This window comes from Panthera uncia, unplaced genomic scaffold (genome assembly GCF_023721935.1).
Source record: "Panthera uncia isolate 11264 unplaced genomic scaffold, Puncia_PCG_1.0 HiC_scaffold_149, whole genome shotgun sequence".
NCBI classification, from domain to species: Eukaryota; Metazoa; Chordata; class Mammalia; order Carnivora; family Felidae; genus Panthera; species Panthera uncia.
The window spans coordinates 93,085-117,582 of NW_026058129.1; the positions used below are offsets into that span (position 1 = coordinate 93,085).

The 24,498-nt window shown below is 36.6% G+C and overlaps 1 protein-coding gene across 4 annotated transcripts in view; it reads right to left on the reverse strand.

Annotated features, from left to right (window-relative positions):
• Positions 1 to 24,498, reverse strand: part of LOC125917104 (A disintegrin and metalloproteinase with thrombospondin motifs 6) — a 208,092-nt gene that overhangs the window by 74,337 nt on the left and 109,257 nt on the right. For all 4 annotated transcript variants that reach the window (XM_049623367.1, XM_049623366.1, XM_049623365.1 and 1 more), the window contains 2 exons: positions 5,871 to 5,914; positions 1,584 to 1,689 (listed from right to left, as the gene is read on the reverse strand). In XM_049623367.1, coding sequence (XP_049479324.1) covers positions 1,584 to 1,689; positions 5,871 to 5,914 — 150 coding nt within the window. The remainder of the gene's footprint in view (positions 1 to 1,583; positions 1,690 to 5,870; positions 5,915 to 24,498) is intronic.

Genomic DNA, 24,498 nt, shown 5'->3' on the forward strand with positions numbered 1-24,498 from the left:
AAACCATTCATCTTACAAAGAATTAGAAGGAATTACCCAAGAGGCCAAAAACAACAAAAAGGACTCTAGGAAGTCTGACAGAGAAGGTCAGTTAGAATCTTCATCTTAGTAAAAGATACAAAGAAAGATAAACCCTCACTTCAGCTATTAAGTACATACAAGAATGAGCCTTACAATACATATGCTGACACTGACTAACTTATGACTGCATGTGGAAATGGTGCTCCCATACATACATAATTTATCCACTGTATGTTACTTGTCCTAACCTTTCAATGTAATTGAATCTAACGGAACCTATTAAATTCAGTGTGGTTGCATAAGATTATGACAGTCATTAATGAGCCAGAGTTTTAAGTGCGTTGAAGATAAACTGGTTCAGAGGCTTTCCCCTTTTGTACTCCTGCTGTTTATTGCAATGGAAACTAGAATACCAAAATTTTTAAGACTTCATTAAAACTGTAATACTGACTTTTCCTCATGTCTGAATCAAGTTAGGTTTAAACTTGCTAGTCACTTGCCTTTACATAAATCAACACTAATTTGGTATAATTTAAATTGCAATCTTCAAAATAATGCAACAGACTGACTCAATTTCACTCTCCACTTTGAAAAAAAAATAGCTGAACTACAGATTTATCTTAGGAATGACCTCTGAGGCAAGTGTATAATAAACATTCATTTCTATTTGTTCTTCTTTTCCCCCATCCATTTCTCTACCAAAAAAGTAGACTGTAAAACTTAAATCACACAAATGTCAGGAGTTCCTGCAAATAGGCTGCTTGTTTTACTTAAAACTGTTTGACTATCCTTTTACAGTTTTCAAATTTCTCTCCTTCCACATGAGCAGGCTTTTACATTTACTACTGCCTGTTGCTTGAAATAAACAAAGTAAGGATTTTACTGCTATGTGTGTGTATTCGGGGGGACAGCCATAGGACAGTTTGGGTCACAGATTTATTTAAAGCAAATATTAAAAACTCCAGAGCCTCCTAAAAAGTGATGAAAATGATGTCTCACTGCTCTCTGTAACATCAGTTTTGATTGTGTATGTGTGTGTGTGTGTGTGTGTGTGTGTGTTTCAGTGACATACAAGTACACCTGAAAACACAAGTTACACAGCATCAATTGCACAAACTTTATGTCTGGAAAAGGTATGTTCACAGCTGTATGAAGAGTGAAAAGTCAAAGTAGACTTTATGGTAGCAGTGTCAATAGTGATTTTAAAATATATAGGTATTGTCACTTAATGAAAAAACAGATCACTTAAACAATTTAACTTGGAGGAACTAGGTGATGAGCAGACCATGCTAAAGATAAATTATTTCAAATACATGTAACAAAACTTAAGTGTGGTGCATTCACCACTCTAAAACTATGGGTCATTGAACCATAAAGATTATTTAACAAGTCTCCAGTTCTTAAGATGATTTATCTCAACACCCAAATGATAACATTCTCTATTGAAATCAGACAAAAAGGCAGTAAAATACGGTTGAGCACAGGCGTTCCACACAGTAGTTATGAGTTGCTCAAAAGAGTGGAGTTCTAAAATTTATTTTGATTTTCTTAAACTCACTCACTTGTGACCAATCTCATGTGCAATGGTAAAAGCTGAACCCAGGCCAATGTCTTCATTAATGCTGCAGCTCCTTTCAGGCTCACACATTCCAGCCACAGAGGCCAAGCCTGAATAAACAGAAGGAGACACAAAGGGTCAAGCCAAGGTGTTTCAGTCTTAAAAAGCCCATACTTATAAATGCCTGGATTCTTTTTAATAACCTCCATGCACAGAAGGAGCAGTTGGCAAAAGGTTAACTTTCTAGTCATTTGCAAAATCACTGGGGGGAGTTTCACTTTGCCGGCTAGACATTAATATTTTTTGAACTGCAGTCAGTGCTGGAAAATGTCTAGACTAGGGGTTAGATTTATAAATTTTACTTCTGGTAACTTGGGACCACCTAGTAACTTGAGCCAGAAGAGGGAATTCAAGAAAGCATTTCTATTTTAACATTCTTTAGGCTGTAGAAAGCAAAATATATCCACATTATTTTTCTAAAGAGATCTGTTTAAGTTTAGTGGGTTCATAAAAATATACAAGCAACTTTTTAGTTACCAAAAAAAGGGAATCCCAAATAATTTTTTAATGACTTTTTTTTATAAAAGCAAAAATGAATGATTCAAAAGAGAAAAAGGAGAACTGTTAAAAAATAGGTTTTGCATTTTTTTAATCTTCTGAAATCAGTCCTGGTAGTGATGCAACAGTGTCTTTTGGTATTTTAATGGAAAGCAAGTCTTTCACGCACTCAGTGTATTTATCCCTCTCCCATCCCCCTTCAATGCCTTAGTTTTACTAATAAAGCAAAAACTACAGTGTTAACTTGCTGATTTTAGTGAAATGTTATGTTTTCAAGGTATTCCTCCCTTGGGAATTTTGGCCTGTAAAAGCTTTCATATTTACTTCCAAATAAATATCATGCCCTGTGAATTAATACATAACTTTAAAACAGTGCTTAGAGAAAAGAATTTTTGTATGAAAGATAAAATGTCATGTGTCATAAGGAAACAGATGCCAAATCATATTTAACACATATAGGGATGACAGTTATTTAGAAGAAATTGAAGGAAAAGTAGAAAAAACATTTTATATTTTATATGTTAGTAGTCTACTATCATTACCCAAGTAATAATTATCTCCCCACAAAAAGTGGTTCAAATTCAATTCAATGAATATTTATTGACTGCAATAAACAATGTTCTATGCTAGGTACAATTTCCCAGCTACACTAATTTGGAATAGTAAAAGCTATTCAGTTAATATTTTTACTGACAAGAAAGTTCTAGAAATTGTTTCTCTGTACCTTCTAATATAAAATATGAACATAATAGCCACACTGGAACAAAGTTGAGGTCAGTGTTAGATTACCTAATAGACTGTTTGCTTTTCCTACTGTTTTATGTGGAAGGAGCAGGAGTTGGGAAAGAGGTTGATTTCTGCCTCTCTGAGTTATTATAAATACTAGTGTTATCTTGTAGTGTCCTTCTACTGACTTAGAAGTCTTGAGACCTGAAGAAGAGGAAGTAAAAAGAGGTACTAGTTGGGGCAAGGTGACTTGATTTTTTTTTGTTAATCAAAAATATTTAATCAATGTTAATTCCAAATTCCATTAAGAGAAAGAAAGAGAAGGAGAAGGAGAGAAAGAATACAAAAAAAGTTTGCTGTAGATTATCTGGCTTTAAGCTACTGAGTTCAATATCATCCATGATATTGGAAGAACAAAGACACACTGAAAAATGTTTCTGTTTTGAGCTTTATGAAATTTGGCTAAAAAACAATTACAAAGAATAATTATTGTGAAATTAACATTTCTTCTATTTTCCAAAATATATTATTCCATGGGTTAGCTTTTTGCTTGTTGTTATTGTGGTTGTTTGGTCTATGCCATATGGTAGTATTTTTCTCAATGACTCCCCAAGGTGTATTTGCAAGCACAGATTTACTTCTGTATCTGATAGAAAATTAACTTAGTTGTTCTACTAAATGAACAACTTTAGAAAGAACATATTTGGGAAATAACTACTAGTTGAAAATGCAGAGCTTAATCTTAAGTGAAATAAAATAATTTAGATGTTATTTTTTACAACCCCTACAACTTTCTGTATTTCTATAAAATTGAAGTTGTCAAAGTTCTTACGTGTGACTGTGTTAATAGGGGTTTGATTACTCTTTGGGTCATTTAGATTTCCTCAGTTTGATGGCCACAGTTTGCACCCTTAAATCTACTTAGCCATGTAACAGTTGGTCATCAGAAGTACTAAGCAAGGTACAATATGCAAGTATTAGCATAAAACCAACATGAAAGTTGCCAGACTAACCACCCAAAAAGAAAAAAACCTGATAAATTCTGTACTGATAATATATTTTCCACATATGAAGGTCAACACATGTAAACATATGCACTCAGTTTTCACCACGACATAATACAAAAAATAATTTACAATGGTTTATAATTTGAAAAATAATTTATACTGAGCTTGAAAATGCATTGACATGTACTAAAGTATTATTGTATTCATTTGAGAAATTAATAAACTATAAAAGTTGGAATACATACTCGGGGGAAAAAAAGAGATGTAGGGTAGAAAAATATCTTGAATCTACTTTGGTAAAAATAACAAGAAAAGTACAGGCAGTGTTATTACTAATATCCTAATAAAGAACATATCTCAATGTAAATAATCTACCTTCAAAAATCAGAATAGAATATGTGTATGTATATGTATACATATATACACATATGTATATCCTCAGAATATATATATACTAGAAAAATACAAGCTCTAGCTTTGAAGCTTAGTGTCCATTGTACCTAAAATTGATTAAGCACTTAGTAAATGCTTTATTGAATTTGAATAATAGAGAGGTTAGGTTAAACAGTGTAATTTCTACAATAAGTAATAATACCAGTGCATTTTATAGTACTTCTTTACCAAACATCTTTCTTGAAATGATTTTTATAATATCCCTGCTGCATAAGGGCAGATACTGCTCCTACTTCGTAGATAAGGAAATTGAGGAACAAAGTCCTAAATGAAGAGTAAAGGCTAATGCAATGAAACTGTCAAAGCCAGCTGTTAGTTTCCAGTTTAGGGTCCTTTCCAATGAATTACATTGTCTAATTAACCTAAAAACCTAAATCTTTTTGAAGTGAGATCTCTAAGGAAAGGCAGCTCTTTTGCCATTATGCTTTTTAACTAGCAAACTTCTCCACTATAAATACTCAAATTGGTTAATTGGGATTTCTTCTTTACCCTTAAATCCCAAGGGAAATGCAGTAGGAGAAGAGTGGAAAGGCAGATAAAAATCAAGACAAGTCTCTATAAACAGGTGGCTTTCCGAACTCCCTAGGAAATTGGGTAACATCTTTTCTACCATTTCTACTTAAATTTGATCTTCCCAAAATTCTTTTGAGGGGCATAGGAATAGATTTCACAATTGTTCCTTTACATATAAGAAAATTGAGACTTTTCATAGAGACAGTAAAAAATTCACCTTCAGGTGCTTAACTTTTGTGTCTGTATAAAGTCTCTATGACACTAAAAAATTTATCATAGAAAAAAAAAGCCTGTTCTTAAAAATAACTCTAGTTGCTTAACAATTAAGCCTACTTGAAAGCTATCATTTTCCTCCATTTATATTTGCAGTTAACTTTTAACCAGAATGAAGTTATGCTCTGCAACAAAATGTAATTTTTTAAATTCTAAAATACTACAGAAACGCTTTTCAAAAAAACAAATGATATCTGGGGAGCAAAAGAAAAATACTCCCGTCCTCTCTTTCTCCCTCTCCCTCTCCCTCTCCCTCCCTCTCTCTCTCTCTCTCTCTCTCTCTCTCTCTCTTATTTTATTGTTGTTCAGGTACTGAAAATTTCTAATATCCTAATTTACAGGGATATACATGTTCCACAAAATTGCACCGAAGGAAGTACATTAAGAACACAACATCTCTCCTTTAAGTATCCCCCCCACCCCCCAGTTTTCCCCCTTTCCTTTCCTAGCCTGATATTTGAAGATGCTGTTTGCTTTCCTTTGCTCTCAAATTCCTTGGTGTTTTTGGAAAATACATTATAGAGTGGTAACTTTTGATTCAACATGATTGTTTGAAGATTTAGAAACATCTTCTAAGTTGTTTTTAATCACCATTCCACTTGTTTCCTAGTAAGTGACATACCACAAAGGTTAAGTTTTTAACAATTTATGGGAGTAATTTCAGATGTGCCAGAAAGGAAAATGACCAAATTAATGATGAAGAGTAAAGTCACTGGACCAAAAAGACAATCTGAACTATCCTCCCTTCATAAAAAACTTACCCAATGTTCCACAGGGCTTATTTTTATAAGTGCAGATATCATATCTATAGAGGAGAAAAAAGAGAGATGAAATTTGTAATCTGATCAAATTTGTAAAATATTTTCGTATATTCATCACATTTCTTTCTTGGAGCTCTGGGTTGTCAGACCACAATCAGTGCAATTATGAGCAGCCAGCTGGAGTGTCGGCATTTTCAGCACTCTGGGGGACACACCGGCTGCACTACACACGCAGCCTCTGGCTGCAAGCCAATGGGACACCTGCCAGTAAGAAAGAAAGGTTAAAGTGGATTTCTGTAATTGCAAGTTCCAGAAAACCATCTACCATACTGTTTTGAAGCTAGAATAGCTTGTCTGCAGATTGCTACTGCTTCTACAAAAAAGCAAATGAGTGGCTTTTTATCCCCAATCTCTTTGAACCTGCTGGAATATTTTTTTTTTATTATAGCCACAGATTGTGTTTTATACTGCTGAGCTATGAGAACTATCTGGAGTTCCTTCAACTCTAACACAGGTTCTTGTTTTAAAAAATTAGCCCAATACAGCAATGGGAATAAAATTGATATCATATAGTTTTCCGACTTGCATACCATCAATTTAGCATGTTTAAAATACAAGTATTTTTAAGTGAATTTGCAAATAGTTAAACAAATAGCTCAACAGAAGCTTTCCTAATGTTGGCTGGGCTTACTCTAATGCTATACTGCATTATAACTAAATAGAAAATATTAAGTCCATAGGTAATGTTGCATATTTTAAAATACATTACATTTAGAAAGCTAAATCAATATTGATATGAAAACCTATTCTAAGCATTTTTATATATTCTTGTAATCTTTAAAACCAAAAGCATTCCATTTTAAAGTGAGAATAAAAAAGAAATTTGAAATCACTGATCATTTTTATTAGCCTATGTTTTAGGCTAGAAATGAAAGCTTTTCAGGTAAAATATAATATTTCACAAGCTACAGGAAAATCCAAGTTATAAAAGTTCTTTGATTGTACATAAATAATAGTCCATAATACTGAGGGAAGGGATTAATAATTAATCCCTTCTTGTTCACCAGATCAAAATGTATTTTCAAGAAACAAATATCACTTCATTTTTTTTTTTGAAGGAAGATGGCAGCATAGGAGGATGCTGGGCTCACTGCGACCTGCTGATCACTTAGATTCCACCTACACCTGCCTAAATAACCCAGAAAACCACGAGAAGACTAGCAGAACGGAGTCTCCGGAGCCAAGCATAGACTAGAGGCCCACGGAAGAGGGTAGGATGGGTGGAGAGGCATTGTGCGCTACACGGACTGGCAGGAGGGAGCCGGGGCGGAGGGGCGGCCCGCCGGCCAAGCAGAGCACCCGAGTCTGGCTGGCAAAAGCAGAGGGGCCAGATGGAGTGTGTTCTGACAGGAAGCGGGACTTAACATCTGGAAGGTTATAAGTTAACAGCTCTGCTCGGAGAGAGGGAGGGCTGGAGGACATCAGGAGGGAGAGTTGTTGAGCCCCAGACTACAGAGCGCAGCTTGGCGGGGAACAAAGGTGCTCGCCAGCGCCATCTCCCTCGCCCATCCCCAAGCCAAAATCCCAAAGGAAACCATTTCCTGTCAGGGAACTTGGTTGCACCACGCAAACACCCAAGGCTGTGCTTCTACGGATCCATCCCTCCGGATGGATCCACTGCCTCACTGCCGGTACCGCAAGGCCCTGAAGGAAAAGTGAGCTGTGCCTGCCCCTCCTACCCCTGTGCACGTTGCCGATCCACCCCAGCTAATACACCAGATCCCCAGCACCACAAGCCTGGCAGTGTGCAAGTAGCTCAGATGGGCCACGCCACCCCACAGTGAATCCCGCCCCTAGGAGAGGGGAAGAGAAGACACACACCAGTCTGACTGTGGCCCCAGTGGCGGGCTGGGGGCAGACATCGGGTCTGACTGCGGCCATGCCCACCAACGCAAGTTATTCAAGACAGCACAGGGGAAGTGCCCTGCAGGCCCGCACCACTCCAGGGACTATCCAAAATGACAAAACAGAAGAATTCCCCTCAAAAAAACCTCCAGGAAATAACAGCTAACGAACTGATCAAAAACGATTTAAACAATATAACAGAAAGTGAATTTAGAACTATAGTCATAAAATTAATCACTGGGCTTGAAAACAGTATAAAGGACAGCAGAGAATCTATTGCTACAGAGATCAAGGGACTAAGGAACAGCCAGGAGGAGCTAAAAAATGCTATTAATGAGCTGCAAAATAAAATGGAGATGACCACAGCTCTGATTGAAGAGGCAGAGGAGGGGCGCCTGGGTGGCTCAGTCGGTTAAGCGTCCGACTTCAGCCCGGGTCACGATCTCACGGTCCATGAGTTCGAGCCCCGCCTCGGGCTCTGGGCTGATGGCTCAGAGCCTGGAGCCTGCTTCCGATTCTGTGTCTCCCTCTCTCTCTGCCCCTCCCACGTTCATGCTCTGTCTCTCTCTGTCTCAAAAATAAATAAACATTAAAAAAAAAAAAAAAAAGAAGAGGCAGAGGAGAGAATAGGTGGACTAGAAGATAAAATTATGGAAAAAGAAGCAGCTGAGAAAAAGAGAGATAAAAAAATCCAGGAGTATGAGGGGAAAATTAGAGAACTAAGTGATGCACTAAAGAGAAATAATCTACACATAATTGATATTCCAGAGGAGGAAGAGAGAGGGAAAGGTGTTGAAGGTGTACTTGAAGAAATAATAGCTGAGAAATTCCCTGATCTGGGGAAGGAAAAAGGCATTGAAATCCAAGAGGCACAGAGAACTTCCTTCAGACGCAACTTGAATCGATCTTCCTAACGACATATCATAGCGAAAGTGGCAAAATACAAGGATAAAGAGAAAATTCTGAAAGCAGCTAGGGATAAATGTGCTCTAACATATAAAGGGAGACCAATAAGACTAGTGACGGATCTCTCTACTGAAACTTGGCAGGCCAGAAAGGAATGGCAGGAAATCTTCAATGTGATGAACAGAAAAAATATGCAGCCGAGAATCCTCTATCTAGCAAATCTGTCATTTAGAATAGAAGGAGAGATAAAGGTCTTCCCAAACAAACAAAAACTGAAGGAATTCATCACCACTAAACCAGCCCTACAAGAGATCCTAAGGGGGATCCTGTGAGACAAAGTACCAGTGACATCGCTACAAGCATGAAACCTACACACATCACAATGACTCTAAACCCATATCTTTCTATAATAACACTGAATGTAAATGGACTAAATGCGCCAACCAAAGACATAGGGTATCAGAATGGATAAAAAAACAAGACCCATATATTTGCTGTCTACAAGAGACTCATTTTAGACCTGAGGACACTTTCAGATTGACAGTGAGGGGATGGAGAACTATTTATCATGCTACTGGAAGTCAAAAGAAATCTGGGGTAGCCATACTTATATCAGACAAACTAGACTTTAAATTAAAGGCTGTAACAAGAAATGAAGAAGGGCATTATATAATAATTACAGGGTCTATCCATCAAGAAAAACTAACAATTATGAATGTGTATGCGCCGAATACAGGAGCCCCCAAATATATAAAACAATTACTCACAAACATAAGCAAGCTTATTGACAAGAATGTGGTAATTGCAGGGGACTTTAATACCCCACTTACAACAACGGATAGATCATCTAGACTCATGGTCAATAAAGAAACAAGGGCCCTGAATGATACATTGGTTCAGATGGACTTGACAGATATACTTAGAACTCTGCATCCCAAAGCAACAGAATATACTTTCTTCTCGAGCGCACATGGAACATTCTCCAAGATAGATCACATACTGGGTCACAAAACAGCCCTTCATAAGTATATAAGAATTGAGATTATACCATGCATACTTTCGGACCATAATGCTATGAAGCTTGAAATCAACCACAGGAAAAAGTCTGGAAAACCTCCAAAAGCATGGAGGTTAAAGAACACCCTACTAAAGAATGAATGCGCCATCCAGGCAATTAGAGCAGAAATTAAAAAATATATGGAAACAAACGAAAATGAAAATACAACAATCCAAATGCTTTGGGATGCAGCAAAGGCAGTTCTGAGAGGAAAATACATTGCAATCCAGGCCTATCTCAAGAAACAAGGAAAATCCCAAAAAGAAAATCTAACAGCACACCTAAAGGAAATAGAAGCAGAACAGCAAAGACACCCCAAACCCAGCAGAAGAAGAGAAATAACAAAGATCAGAGCAGAAATAAACAATATAGAATCTAAAAAAACTGTAGAGCAGATCAAAGAAACCAAGAGTTGTTTTTTTTTGAAAAAATAAACAAAATTGATAAACCTCTAGCCAGGCTTCTCAAAAAGAAAAGGGAGATGATCCTAATACATAAAATCATGAATGAAAATGGAATTATTACAACCAATCCCTCAGAGATACAAGCAATTATCAGGGAATACTATGAAAAATTATATGCCAACAAACTGGACAACCTGGAAGAAATGGACAAATTCCTAAACACCCACACACTTCCAAAACTCAAACTGGAGGAGATAGAAAGCTTGAACAGACCCATAACCAGCGAAGAAATTGAATCAGTTATCAAAAATCTCCCAACAAATAAGAGTCCAGGACCAGATGGCTTCCCTGGGGAATTCTACCAGACATTTAAAGCAGAGATAATACCTATCCTTCTCAAGCTATTCCAAAAAATAGAAAGGGAAAGAAAACTTCCAGACTCATTCTATGAAGCCAGCATTACTTTGATTCCTAAACCAGACAGAGACTCAGTAAAAAAAGAGAACTACAGGCCAATATCTCTGATGAATATGGATGCAAAAATTCTCAGTAAGATACTAGCAAATCAAATTCAACAGCATATAAAAAGAATTATTCACCACGATCAAGTGGGATTCATTCCTGGGATGCAGGGCTGGTTCAACATTCGCAAATCAATCAACGTGATACATCACATTAATAAAAGAAGAGATAAGAACCATATGATCCTGTCAATCAATGCAGAAAAAGCATTTGACAAAATTCAGCATCCTTTCTTAATAAAAACCCTCGAGAAAGTCGGGATAGAAGGAACATACTTAAACATAATAAAAGCCATTTATGAAAAGCCCACAGCTAATATCATCCTCAATGGGGAAAAACTGAGAGCTTCCCCCTGAGATCTGGAACACGACAGGGATGTCCACTCTCACCGCTGTTGTTTAACATAGTGTTGGAAGTGCTAGCATCAGCAATCAGACAACAAAAGGAAATCAAAGGCATCAAAATTGGCAAAGATGAAGTCAAGTGTTCACTTTTTGCAGTTCACATGATATTATACATGGGAAATCCAAAAGACTCCACCAAAAGTCTACTAGAACTGATACATGAATTCAGCAAAGTTGCAGGATACAAAATCAAGGTACAGAAATCAGTTGCCTTCTTATACACTAATAATGAAGCAACAGAAAGACAAATAAAGAAACTGATCCCATTCACAATTGCACCAAGAAGCATAAAATACCTAGGAATAAACCTAACCAAAGATGTGAAAGATCTGTATGCTGAAAACTATAGAAAGCTTATGAAGGTAATTGAAGAACATATAAAAAAATGGAAAAACATTCCGTGCTCATGGGTTGGAAGAATAAATATTGTTAAAATGTCAATACTACCCAAAGAAATCTACACATTCAATGCAATCCCAATCAAAATTGCACCAGCATTCTTCTCGAAGCTAGAACAAGCAATCCTAAAACTCATATGGAACCACAAAATGCCCCGAATAGCCAAAGTAATTTTGAAGAAGACCAAAGCAGGAGGCATCACAATCCCAGACTTTAGCCTCTACTACAAAGCTGTAATCAAGACAGCATGGTATTGGCACAAAAACAGACACATAGACCAATGGAATAGAATAGAAACCCCAGAACTAGACCCACAAAAGTATGGCCAATTAATCCTTGACAAAGCAGGAAAGAACATCCAATGGAAAAAAGACAGTATCTTTAACAAATGGTGCTGGGAGAATGGACAGCAACATGCGGAAGAATGAAACTAGATCACTTTCTTACACAATTCACAAAAATAAACTCAAAATGGATAAAGGACCTGAATGTGAGACAGGAAACCATCAAAACCCTAGAAGAGAAAGCAGGAAAAAGCCTCTCTGACCTCAGCCGCAGCAATTTCTTACTTGACACATCCCCAAGGGCAAGGGAATTAAAAGCAAAAATGAACTCTTGGGACCTCATGAAGATAAAAAGCTTCTGCACAGCAAAGGAAACAATCAACGAAACTAAAAGGCAACCAACGGAATGGGAAAAGATATTTGCAAATGACATATCGGACAAAGGGCCAGTATCCAAAATCTATAAAGAGCTCACCAAACTCCACACCCGAAAAACAAATAATCCAGTCAAGAAATGGGCAGAAACATGAATAGACACTTCTCTAAAGAAGACATCCAGATGGCCATCAGGCACATGAAAAGATGCTCAACGTCACTCCTCATCAGGGAAATACAAATCAAAACCACACTCAGATATCACCTCACGCCAGTCAGAGTGGCCAAAATGAACAAATCGGGAGACTATAGATGCTGGAGAGGATGTGGAGAAATGGGAACCTACTTGCACTGTTTGTGGGAATGCAAACTGTTGCAGCCGCTCTGGAAAACAGGGTGGAGGTTCCTCAAAAAATTAAAAATAGACCTACCCTATGACCCAGCAGTAGCACTGCTAGGAATTTACCCAAGGGATACAGGAGTACTGAGGCATAGGGGCACTTGTACCCCAATGTTTATAGCAGCACTCTCAACAATAGCCAAATTGTGGAAAGAGCCTAAATGTCCATCAACTGATGAATGGAGAAAGAAACTGTGGTTTATATACACAATGGAGTACTACGTGGCAATGAGAAAGAATGAAATATGGCCCTTTGTAGCAACATGGATGGAACTGGAGAGTGTGATGCAAAGTGAAATAAGCCATACAGAGAAAGACAGATACCATATGTTTTCACTCTTATGTGGATCCTGAGAAACTTAACAGAAACCCTTGGTGGAGGGGAAGGGAAAAAAAAAAAAAAGAGGTTAGAGTGGGAGAGAGCCAAAGCATAAGAGACTCTTAAAAACTGAGAACAAATTGAGGGTTGATGGGGGGTGGGAGGGAGGGGAGGGGAGGTGATGAGTATTGAAGAGGGCATCTTTTGGGATGAGCACTGGGTGTTGTATGGAAACCAATTTGACAACAAATTTCATATATTAAAAAAAAAAAAAGAAACAAATATCACAACCAGCATTCCACCTTACCATTGAACTCATTAAAAACCCTGGAGATTCCCTTTCCCTATTTTTAGAATTTCAAACTCTTCATCGTGTATGCTTTACATCTTGGGGAAGGGGATTTCTTCTCTAGCATAGCTTTCTCTTCTGATCATTCACATACTCATCCCCGCACCCCTTGTCTCGTAATTCGTAAACCATGGGATTGCAGTTATCTGTACGTTCTTGAATGTAAGATATAGAAAGGGTACTTGGTGTATTTACCAAAGCACTAGAAAGTATATTCTCTGTGTCACAATCTACCTCGTGATCATACTATCCAATGCCTATAATGTTACGTACACATAACCCATCCCAGGAGTCTTCAAGAAAATGTAAACAAAGACTTTTCATAAGTAACGCAGATACAAATATCTATAGGGAATCTATATCCAAATTCTCAACTTCCATATATTCCCTTTCCTAAAACTGACCTGTCTACAAATGCAAGCACCTGCAAGCAACCAGTTTTCCTTTCCTCTTTTTCCTTTCATAATTGCGCTGTTTCTATTTTACAAAAAAGAAAGCATACGTCTCACCCATCCAAACATTGTTATGGTACATTGCCTCCTGGCTGTAAAAGTCTCAAGAATATATGCAAAGAGATAATTCAAGAATGCATTCATCCTGGGGTCCATCCATTATGAATAAAGCAAGAAAATTAGAAGGGGATATAGTTTGAATTCAGAAGCGAGACAGTTTGCATGGGATGTATTAACATGGTCATTTGATCTAAAAAATGAAGTCAGGTGTGTTATTGATTGATAACAAGTCTGACTTAGCTAAGGATTTTGGCAATGAGGGCTGATTTAGCCCATTCAACCATATGGTAAACATTTTTCATGATTCAGTGAAATAGACAATAATTACCGTTAACATGTTTTTAACTATAATCTCTGTAGCTACTTAAAGTTATAATAAAAAGTATTTTATTTTATTTTTATTTTTTAATGTTTATTTATTTATTTTGAGAGAGAGACAGAGAGTGTGAGTGGGGGAAGGGCAGACAGAGGGAGAGAGAATCCCAAGCAGGCTCCTCACTGACAGGGTGGAGCCTGACGTGGGGCTAGAACTAATGAACCGTGACATCATGATCTGAGCCGAAACCGAGTCAGACGCTTAACCGACAGAGCCACTGAGGCGACCCTAGATAGTAACTTTGAAATTTGCAAAGTGGTATGTCATTTTTCCAAATTATTTTACGAGGCAAATTAAGCAAAATTTTTGAAGATCACAGACAAATACAATTTCTATTTCCACCTCATAGCAGTCCTTTCTCATCTCCTCTCATTGCTTTCATTTTGCATACACTTTTTATGTTACACTCATGATGAAAATTATTTCATTCTGTCATGACTGCCCAAAATGCCCACACAAAGGCTAAAGCCATCAACAAATAATGCAAGCTAAAGCATCTTAGAATAAGATCATTCTATTTGCATTTTCTTCAGCTTTTCCCAATCTTCTAACATACCTATGAATTCTCTATATAGGAAAAAGACATACCATTTCCTTGTAGCTTTTGCATTCACTTCATGCAGTATCCTTCTCTAGTCTATATTCACCAAGAACAATTATGATCTACATATTTACTTTAATACCAAGTGCTGAAAAGCAACATTTTTACTTTCATTTTCTCATACATGGATTTGCTAAGGACCTATTTTGTGTCCAAGTATATTGCCACATAATGGGATCTAAATAAAGTTGGGTAGGTTAATTGTGGTCTATTTGGGAAATGACATATAAGCAGGTAAGTTACAACAATGTGGAAAGATGATTAAATAAAATAAGTGTAAAAAAAGTTAAACTTACACCCAGTAGAGCCAATACTTGATAGCTGTTATAATGATGACTACTGCCATAGTCAAGTTATATATAAAAGTACTATGAAAATAGAGAGGAAGGAGGAATTCCACAATAGAAAACTAAAAAAAAAAAGATTCACATAGGACATAACATTTGAAATAGATTTTAAATATATAACCAAATAAAATAGAAAAATAAAGGCATTCCAGGCAGAGAACAGAATAATCAAAGGAACAGAATCTGAAAGGGTATGGCATATGCAGGAAACCATCAGAAGTTCAGAAAGGCTGAAGCATTGAATATATAGAATAAAATATCGAAAAATTAGTTTAGAGAGTTTCTGTTGGGGGGACAGATTATTAAGTGCCTTGAATACCAAACCAGTTTTTTCTCTATAGAAAAAAAAATACTTAGAAAATACTTGGCATAGTACAAAAAATATATTTATATAAGTGTGTTTACAGATAAAAATCTGGGAGGATAACAGTGGGTATATACAGAAGAGATGGGAGAATGGGGAAATTATAAAGATTTTTACTCTGCTGTTCACATTTCTGTATAACTAACATTTAATCAGAAGGTGTTCCACCTATGGCTGTCTCTAATGACCAACACAAGAGGTAACTGAAAAGAAGCTTTATGTATGTTAAATAAATGTTGAAAAAGATGTTTTTCAATGAAGAAGAAATATTAGTGATGTTCCAGATTACGTACATTGGTCAAAATATTTCAGAAACACTCCCCCGATCTGCATGAACACATACAACAATGCAGCAAACTTTGCAGGCTGTACACTTAACGTAAAGCACCTGGTGTTTGTGTTGTGTGTCTAATCATTGCTTGAAAGATTATGGTGTCAGTAAGGGTAGTGGAATTCTGTCACTAAAATGGGTTTATGTACCAAATGAGTGCATTTTTCATGGAAAAGGTTATAAGCGCACCTAAATAACTGAGAGCTGGAATGTAATCAGGCTTATAAAACAAGGAATAAGAACTATTTTGTAATTCCTTGTTTGTTTAATACATATTTGTGTGCTTAGTGGCATTTGCTCTAAAACTTCCCTTCATTATAACTGATAACAACACTTACTCAACAAACCATAAGAGTGTGCCTGACCATATTAAGTCCAGTTTGAAACAATAAAAACCCATGACTGATGGGAGGAAGAGGTGATATGGTAATAAGAAAAATAATTCATATGTGGCCATATCCACCATGATACATACTTTTAAAAGATTTCTCTTCTTTAGGCTATTATTATAATTTAAGCAGAAGGAAGACTTCAGCCGTGGATTAAACACATTACACAGTTTTAGCCACAAATTACACAATATAGTATCAAGTTGTATTTATACCAATATCAAGAATGTTAATCTAAAAGACCTAGTTTCTATTCAAAGTAAACTTCCTCAACTATATTGAATTTCCATTTCAATGCAGAATTGATTGATATACCTTTCCATACCTTGATTGTATGTGCTTGCTCAACACTGTGTTACCTATACATAACAAAATGTTCAACATAAGTTCAAGGTAATAATTTGAGACATTTAAAAGTTAAACATCGCATTAATTCAGTTACTTTCTTATTTTTGTAAATGTACTATTCTACATTTTACATTTTAAAATTTCTTATTCCACCCATTCTCTCATTACTATTTTCCCTTCTTTTTCATGTATAAATGTCTGAGTCTTTCCCATCCTACAAACTATTCTCTTTGCTGTCAGTCCCATATTTCTACAGATGAAAAGAATCTTAGAAAGTTATCTAATTCAAGCTATATTATACTTGAACCATGATTTGCCAAATTAGAACACATATGAACCAGCTTATTTCAATCTTCTCAAATATTACCATTATCATCATTTTCAACATTATATTATGATAATTCTCATAAACTTCTCCCTGCACCCCCTTTTTTCTCCTGGATTTCTCATTTTTACCATGCATTGCATTAATTCTATATCCTATCAACTTCTCTGACATGCTATGGTTTTGCCTTATCTTCCTCCAAATTTGAGTCATGTCAGGAAAAACTACAAAGGAAAACAATGCAAGGAATCTTGCCTTATCACAAAGATGTAACTGGTGTGCTTTTAAGGCATTTTGCTGCTGGACAAAGTGAAGAAATGAGAGGCTGAGGAAAAGAAAAGGAGTTCCCCATTCCCTATTCTCAGCATCCTTTAAACAAATCAATCTTTACTAAATCTCAACCAACAAAGAAACAGCAGGAGGCCCTAAACTTAGGTCTTTGGTCTAAACTACAGGTGAGGCTAAGAAGTACAGCGGGGTCCTAAAAAGGGACAGAAAAGTTGAAATATGACTACAGAATGTTCTCTGGATTCTGAATTTGGATAGAATAACAACACCTCATCATTGTGGCACCTGTTTTGTTTCCTTTTCATGAAAGAATAATAAAGGTCTCAGGGCAGATGAAAAAGCACTAAGAAACATGATCTAGGAAGTCTACATAACACCAGGTACCTAAATCCTGCTCTAGGATGAGTAGATGAATGCATACATTGTCATTCCCTTACCCTATGTTCATAAGGGAGGACTGACTGAGCAAAATCAACACCAGAGAGGTTGGCTGAATATCTGTTACTCTAACACTGGTACACTTTTCTGCTGTGGATACTTTCAATTCTTTAATCTCCTAATTACTTTTGGTTAGGCAAGGCTATCAGAAGAAATTGACCAAAACATATGATTAAGTTCCACTTTAAGGTCTGTAAAATATAGCACTACCTCACAATGATGAAATACCTGGATGGGTTCTTAAAACTTTTTCCAAAAACTACATTCCATTCTTATGTAAGAGAAACACTCATTGCAAAGAAGCATTCCTTTCAATGATTTAGGTTTGAAAATGGAATGAATCAGAATCTAAACCCTGAGTCTCATTTGTTTAACACTGAATCATGGACTTATTTCCAATCAAAATGTCCTGTGGTGAAAGTCAAGTGATAGTGACACAGCACTTGTCTGCTTTCTTTACGTGCACTGAGGCACCAGCAATATAAAACTGACTGCAGTTACAAAGACAACTATAATAAAATAATGGAGAGAAAACATGATTTTAACCCAATATATGCAAGAATGTACTAACACTCTTGATGATAAATTAAAAAGATTCTAGGATCACTCGCCTTATTTTGGTCTGCTGTAACAGAATACCATAGACTAGATGGCTTAAATGACAGACATTTATTTCTTACAGTTCTGGAGGCTGGAAAGTTCAAGATCAAGGTACCGGCAGGTTTGGTGTCCGGTGAGATCCCATTTCTTAGCTTGTAGACAGCAAGCTTCTCCTTGTGTGTTCACATGGTCTTTCAATGATGCTTACTCATGAAGAGAAAACAAAGCTCTGGTGTCTCTTACCCTTCTGATAAGGGAACTAATTGCATCATGAGGGGCCCACCCTCATAATCTCATCTCAACCCAAAGACCTCCAAAGGGCCACATCTCCATACTAACAAATTGAGGACTAAGACATCAACACTGGAATTTGGGGGGAGGGAAAACAAACATTCAGTTCATAACATTTCACCCCTACCATGCCCTCCAAATTAACGTCCTTCTCAATAAAAAAATACATTAATTCCCTCAACAGGCCCAAAGTCTTAACTCATTCCAATATTAACTCTAAAGTCCAGACTCTCATTTAAATATCATCTAAAGAAGATATGGGTGAGACTCTAGGTACAATTCATCCTGAGGAAAAATTCCTTTTTAGCTATGAACCTGTGAAATCAGAAAAGCTATGTGTTGCCAGAACACAATGGTGAGACAGGCATAGGATAGATGTTCCCATTCCAAAAAGGAGAAATCAGAAGAAAGAAAGAGGTAGTGGATCCCAAGTAGGTTTCCAAGTAGAGTCCCAAAACCTTCCATGGAACATGCCAGTGGACTTAAGGCTTGAGAATAATATAGGCTTGGACTCTACTCTCTGGACCCACTGGGGTGGGAAGCATCATCCATGTTTTCACATCCATGGCCCCAACCCCTTTAGTTTAGCAGAGTGCTGTTCACAAGGCTCTCTCTGTAAGGGTCCTACTCACTCTGCTGTCTATGAAGGCCTTCTTATGCACCTCTTGCAGGGCAGTGCTTTCTTTCCTTTGAAACTAAGATGGAGGCAGTCTTGCCACCCAGGCTATGCACTCTGGGCTTGTGGTAGAAGTAGCAGCCCAGATGATCTCTGAATTGCCTTTGGGGTTCTTCTTCCCTTTTCTTGAAGGATAATGCATGTTCATAAGCTTCCTTTGTTCCCTCCTATTTTCTTGGTTTCCTTTAGTCCCAGCTGTTAGTGTTTCTCCTGATATAAACTGATCTCTATCTATTGCTAGCTCTCTTGAGATGGATGATCACTCTGTAGTTCACAGCCACACTAACCTCCTTATTGAATGGCCAGTCATACCTCAGTTTCTCTTCTGAACATGTTCCTCAATTGTTGCAATATAGACAGGCTGAGATTTTCCAAATATTTAGGTTCCAGTTCCTTTTTGTTTAGCAATTCCTTCTTCAACTCCTTTCCCTTCTTGCATTTTACTATAAGCAGTAAGGAGGAACTAACTTGATCCTTCATCATTCTGTTTAGAAATCTCCTCAGCTAAATACCCAATTTCATCACCCACAAGTTCCACCTTCCACAAAACACTAGGACATGAGCATAATTCAGCTAACTTCTTTGCTATCTGATAACGAGGATCACCTTTTCTCCATTATCCAATAACATATGCTCCATTTATGACCCAGATGTCACAAAAATGGCCTTTATCATCTACATTTCTACCAAAAACCTGTTCATAATAATTTGTGTATTCTATTAAAAAATGGAAGCTTCCTTTACAACTCTCCTCATTTCCTCCTGAAGTCTCACCAGAATTGCCTTTAAACGTCCCTTCATGGCAACCTTGGCTTCTTTTAGCCTGCACTCCAAAATTCTTTCAGCCTCTAATCACTATCCAGTTCTAAAGCTTTCACATTTTTAGGTATTTGTTACAGCAGCATCCCACTTCTCAGTACTAACTGCTGAATTGCTCACCTTGGGCTGCTATAACAAAATACCATAGACCAGGTGACTTATACAACATTTATTTCTCATAGTTCTGGATGCTGGGAAGTCCAAGATCAAGATGCTGGCAGAAATGGTGTCTGTGAAAGCCTTCTTCCTAACTTCCACGCAGCCATCTTCCTGCTATAACCTCACCTGGTGGAGAGAGAGCTCTGGCCTTGTCCTTGTCTTATAAGCACAATAGTCCCACTACGGGGGCTCCACTCTCATCACCTCATCTAAATCTAATTCTCTCCTAAAGATCTACCTCCTAATGCTATCACATTGGGAGTTAAAGTTTCAACATATGAATTTTAGGGGAACACAAATATTCAGCCCATAACACCACTTTATTTTTACTATTTTTTTAAGTAAGCCATATGCCCACTACAGGGCTTGAACTCATGACCCCAAGATTATGTTCTACCAACTGAGCCTGCCTGGCAACCCCCTTAACACCACTTTACGTTGTTTTAAAAAAAAATTGTTTAACATTTATTTATTTGAAGGAGACAGAGCGTGAGTGGGGGAAGACAGAGAAAGAGAGACACAGAATCCGAAGCAGGCTCCAGGCTCTGAGCTGTCAGCACAGAGCCTGATGTGGGGCTCGAACTCATGTATCGTGAGATCATGACCTGAGACGAAGTCAGATGCTTAACCAAATGAGCCACTCAGGCACTCCAACACCATTTCAAATAAACAAATAATTTGTTGGGTTTATGTACCTCCTTTCACAGGTTATGCCTTTGATAATATTCAGCCCTTTATCTAAATGACATGAATTATCTCAAGAAAGTTACTCACTTGTATTTTCGAATGCCTAAAACCTAAGACCAACCATATGTATACTACTTGATTAAATGACATATTTATTATTATTATTATTATTATTATGTGAACATTTTACATGATAGTTCTCACAGATGTCTCATGGTTATTTGCCTAATGAATATGAGATACTTTTAGCTACTAATTCCTATCATAAGTCAGAGGCTGCCACTGTTTTTGCCCATGGAATTATTAAAGATTTACCATTAGTTTATAAAATATTTCTACAGCTATTTGCCTCATAATATGAGTTTTCCATTCATTCTAGTATATGTGCTGCCAAAGCCAGCACAAGTTTTCCATTCATTCTAATAGGGTATTTCTATTGGGAAGCACAGAGATAATTAGCTAGAAACACCATGTGCTCTTCCAAAATTGTCCCGAAATCATTACAAAATACTGATCTACCTGACAAGATTGAAATTTCCATATCTAAATTATAAAAATCTACCAATACAGGATTTTCACTCCTTTCTAATCATGAACAGTCTCAATTCAACAGATTATCATAATTGTCCTCTAGGCCATTTCTCATTATTATCTCAATACTTTTCCATCTTTTTTTTTTAATGCTTATTTTTTTATTTTGAGAGAGAGAGAGAGAGTAAGAGCACATGCTCACAAACCAGGGAGGGGCAGAGAGAGGGATGAAGAGAATCCCAAGCAGGCTCCACACTGTTAGCACAGAGCCTGACACAAGGCTTGAACCCACGAACTGCATGATCATGACCTGAACCAAAATCAAGAATCAGACACTTAACTGAAAGCCTCCCAGACAACTCTCCATCTTTTGATTAATTAAGTAACTTTCTCTCTGTCTTGTCACTAAGGTGTGATATATTTATTTACAATGAATACACTGTTACTACATTTTTACACATTCACCAAAGTAATATATTATATTTTGAAATGCTGCCTTTTAATTACCAATGTATTTTGAACATCATTCCAGATATAGTAAAAGATGTAAAGTTATTTCTATAAATAGGCCTTATATTGTAAATAATATAAAATGGGCTGATTAATCAAAGTTCCAGAGTATACTAAATTTATCTAATTAATAAATACCACCCTGAAAGATATATTGTCTTCTTTAGGGAGTAAATAACAAGAATCCTAATATTCCATTGTAGCTCTATGAAAAAAACGTACTATATATTTTTTTAAAGGTTTTAAATTTATTTATTTCAAGAGACATGGACAGTTTGGGGGGGGGCGCAGAGAAAGGCAGAGAGAGAGAGAGAGAGAGAGAGAGAGAGAGAGAGAGAATCCCAAGCAGGCTCTGCACTGCCAGTGCAGAGCCCAAGGTGGGGCTTGAATCCATGAACTGTGAGATCACGACCTGAGCTAAAACCAAGAATTGAACACTTAACCAACTGAGCCACCCAGGGACCCTACATGCCATATATTTTTAACATTAAAATATTTACAGCCATTACAGCACCTAAAACAAAATGGATAAAAGTTTTGAATAAAAAAGTTGTTTCCTAAAAAATAAAATAACAGGTTGCTCTTTGTTTAGAAAACAAACTACATCCCTATAAAAATACAACTTTCTCTAGGATTGAGAAAAAAATTATATTTGACATCAACATATAATGGAAATGCCTTATAAACAATGAAAAATTGATCAGTCCATTTTATATTATTTATAATACAAGGCCAGTTTATACAAATAACTTTATACCATTTAACACATCTAAATTTTTTTCTTTCTGATTTTTTTACTATAGCATCTTTTTAGTGTTATAGAACACTGTAGACCACAACAGCTCTTTGCCTCAAAAAAAAGTACACAGCTTATTTTGTCTTCTTCCTCAAAAACCTCAAAACCAAAGAAGCTATTTAAAGCAAAAAAGGAAAAGCATAATACACATGCAAAGCATTGCTCAATAGGAAGAAAAAATTTTCTATTGTAAGAGTCTTTAAATCTAGCCACAAGCAACCAATATCTAGTTCTGTTAGGCAGTAGTTTGGTACTCAATTTGCAAAGATAAATAATTTTTATTTATGGTCAGGAAAACTATTTAACAATATTGATTTGGAAAGCTTGGCTGCATTTTTAAAAAGCATATGAAAGGGCTACTTTTAGAAAAAAAAAAAAAACATCACCACAGTACTTTACCACTTGTACATAGAATAATATGTTTAATGTGATCATTTCTTTTTTTTATTGATATTTACCATCAAACCAATTAATAAGCAACAACTGTCATGTCTCTTCTAAGTGTAGTTACAAGAAAGAGGTCACATTGAGTATCCTTCTGATTTAATGAAACATCAAACACTGTCTTATTAACAGGAACTGAGTATAACTCAAATTACATTACCTCTGTGAAATCACCTAGACACATTTGCCATAAGTACTAATCCTAAGTCAGAATTTCTCAGTCAGAAAAAAAAAAAAAGAATGAAAAAAAAAGGCACGTTTACCTAATGAGCTATTGGAACAATAAATAGTTCAAATGCCTTGTGAGCAGTTTGATATTATCAGTGAGGATATACAATGTTACAAAAATTTCACATGTCCCATAGCCACTTATTCTAACTTTCTAAATGTAAACCTCAGCTCATATTTAATCCGAATCCTTCATGCTGCAGGTTCAATTGATTTCTTTTTGTTTGACCTTCACTGAAGATTGAGAACATCTGGTCTCCATCCTTTATGCATAAGTTAAATACCTCTAAATCTTCTCTTCTCTGGAATAATAATCCCTGCTACTTAAGAATTTTTCTTTTAGGTTTCTTTCAACCCTTTAATCATCTTTGTGGTCCTTCTCTGAACTTTTTCCAAGTTCTCCACGTCCTTCCTTAGTGGTAGAGCCCAGAACTAGAAACAATGCTCTCACAAGGGCCTGACCAGCAGCAAGTACTACAGGGGAAAATAACCTCAAGTTTCCTGCACTCTTAATTCTTATTTATGTGACCTTGTGTTGTGTTTGCTTTCACCACAACACTACATTGTTAACTCATACCAATCTTGTTATTCCTTTACTATTAAGGGGGTTTCCAACTCTACTTAAACATAGTTATCCGTCCTCTGGATTATATACTATTTTTTCTCTCCAACCATAATGCTTTATATTTGTCCCCAGCTACATTTCATTATCCTACTTTCTATTCAGTATTTCAATTTGTTAAATTTAGTCTAACACTACTATCTACAGTGATACAAGGCATTGATTCCTCTTACTCCATTTCTCTCTAACTGGAATTGCCAAAAATTTATTAAGAATATTACAACATCTGAGGGGCCTGGGTGGCTCAGTTGGTTAAGTGTCCATCTCTTGATTTCAGCTCAGGTCATGATCTCAGAGTATGTGAATTCAAGCCCCATGTCCTGCTCTGTGCTGACAGTGCTGAGCCTGCTTGGTATTCTCTCTCTCCCTCTCTCTGCACCCCGCCCCACTCTCTCTCTCTCAAAATAAATAAATAAACTTTGAAGGAAAGAATATTACAACACCTAATCATTATCTGTTTACAAGAGGGACTTACTTAAGTTTTTGAAAAACTTGAGTGCCAGAACTCATCATCGTCTGAAAAAACTGTGCTTGCATAGGCCTTGTTACATTAGCTCCTCACCTTCAGGTCCCAGCCCAACACTAACTGCCTTAGGGACTAGATGATATAAGGTGTGAAAAA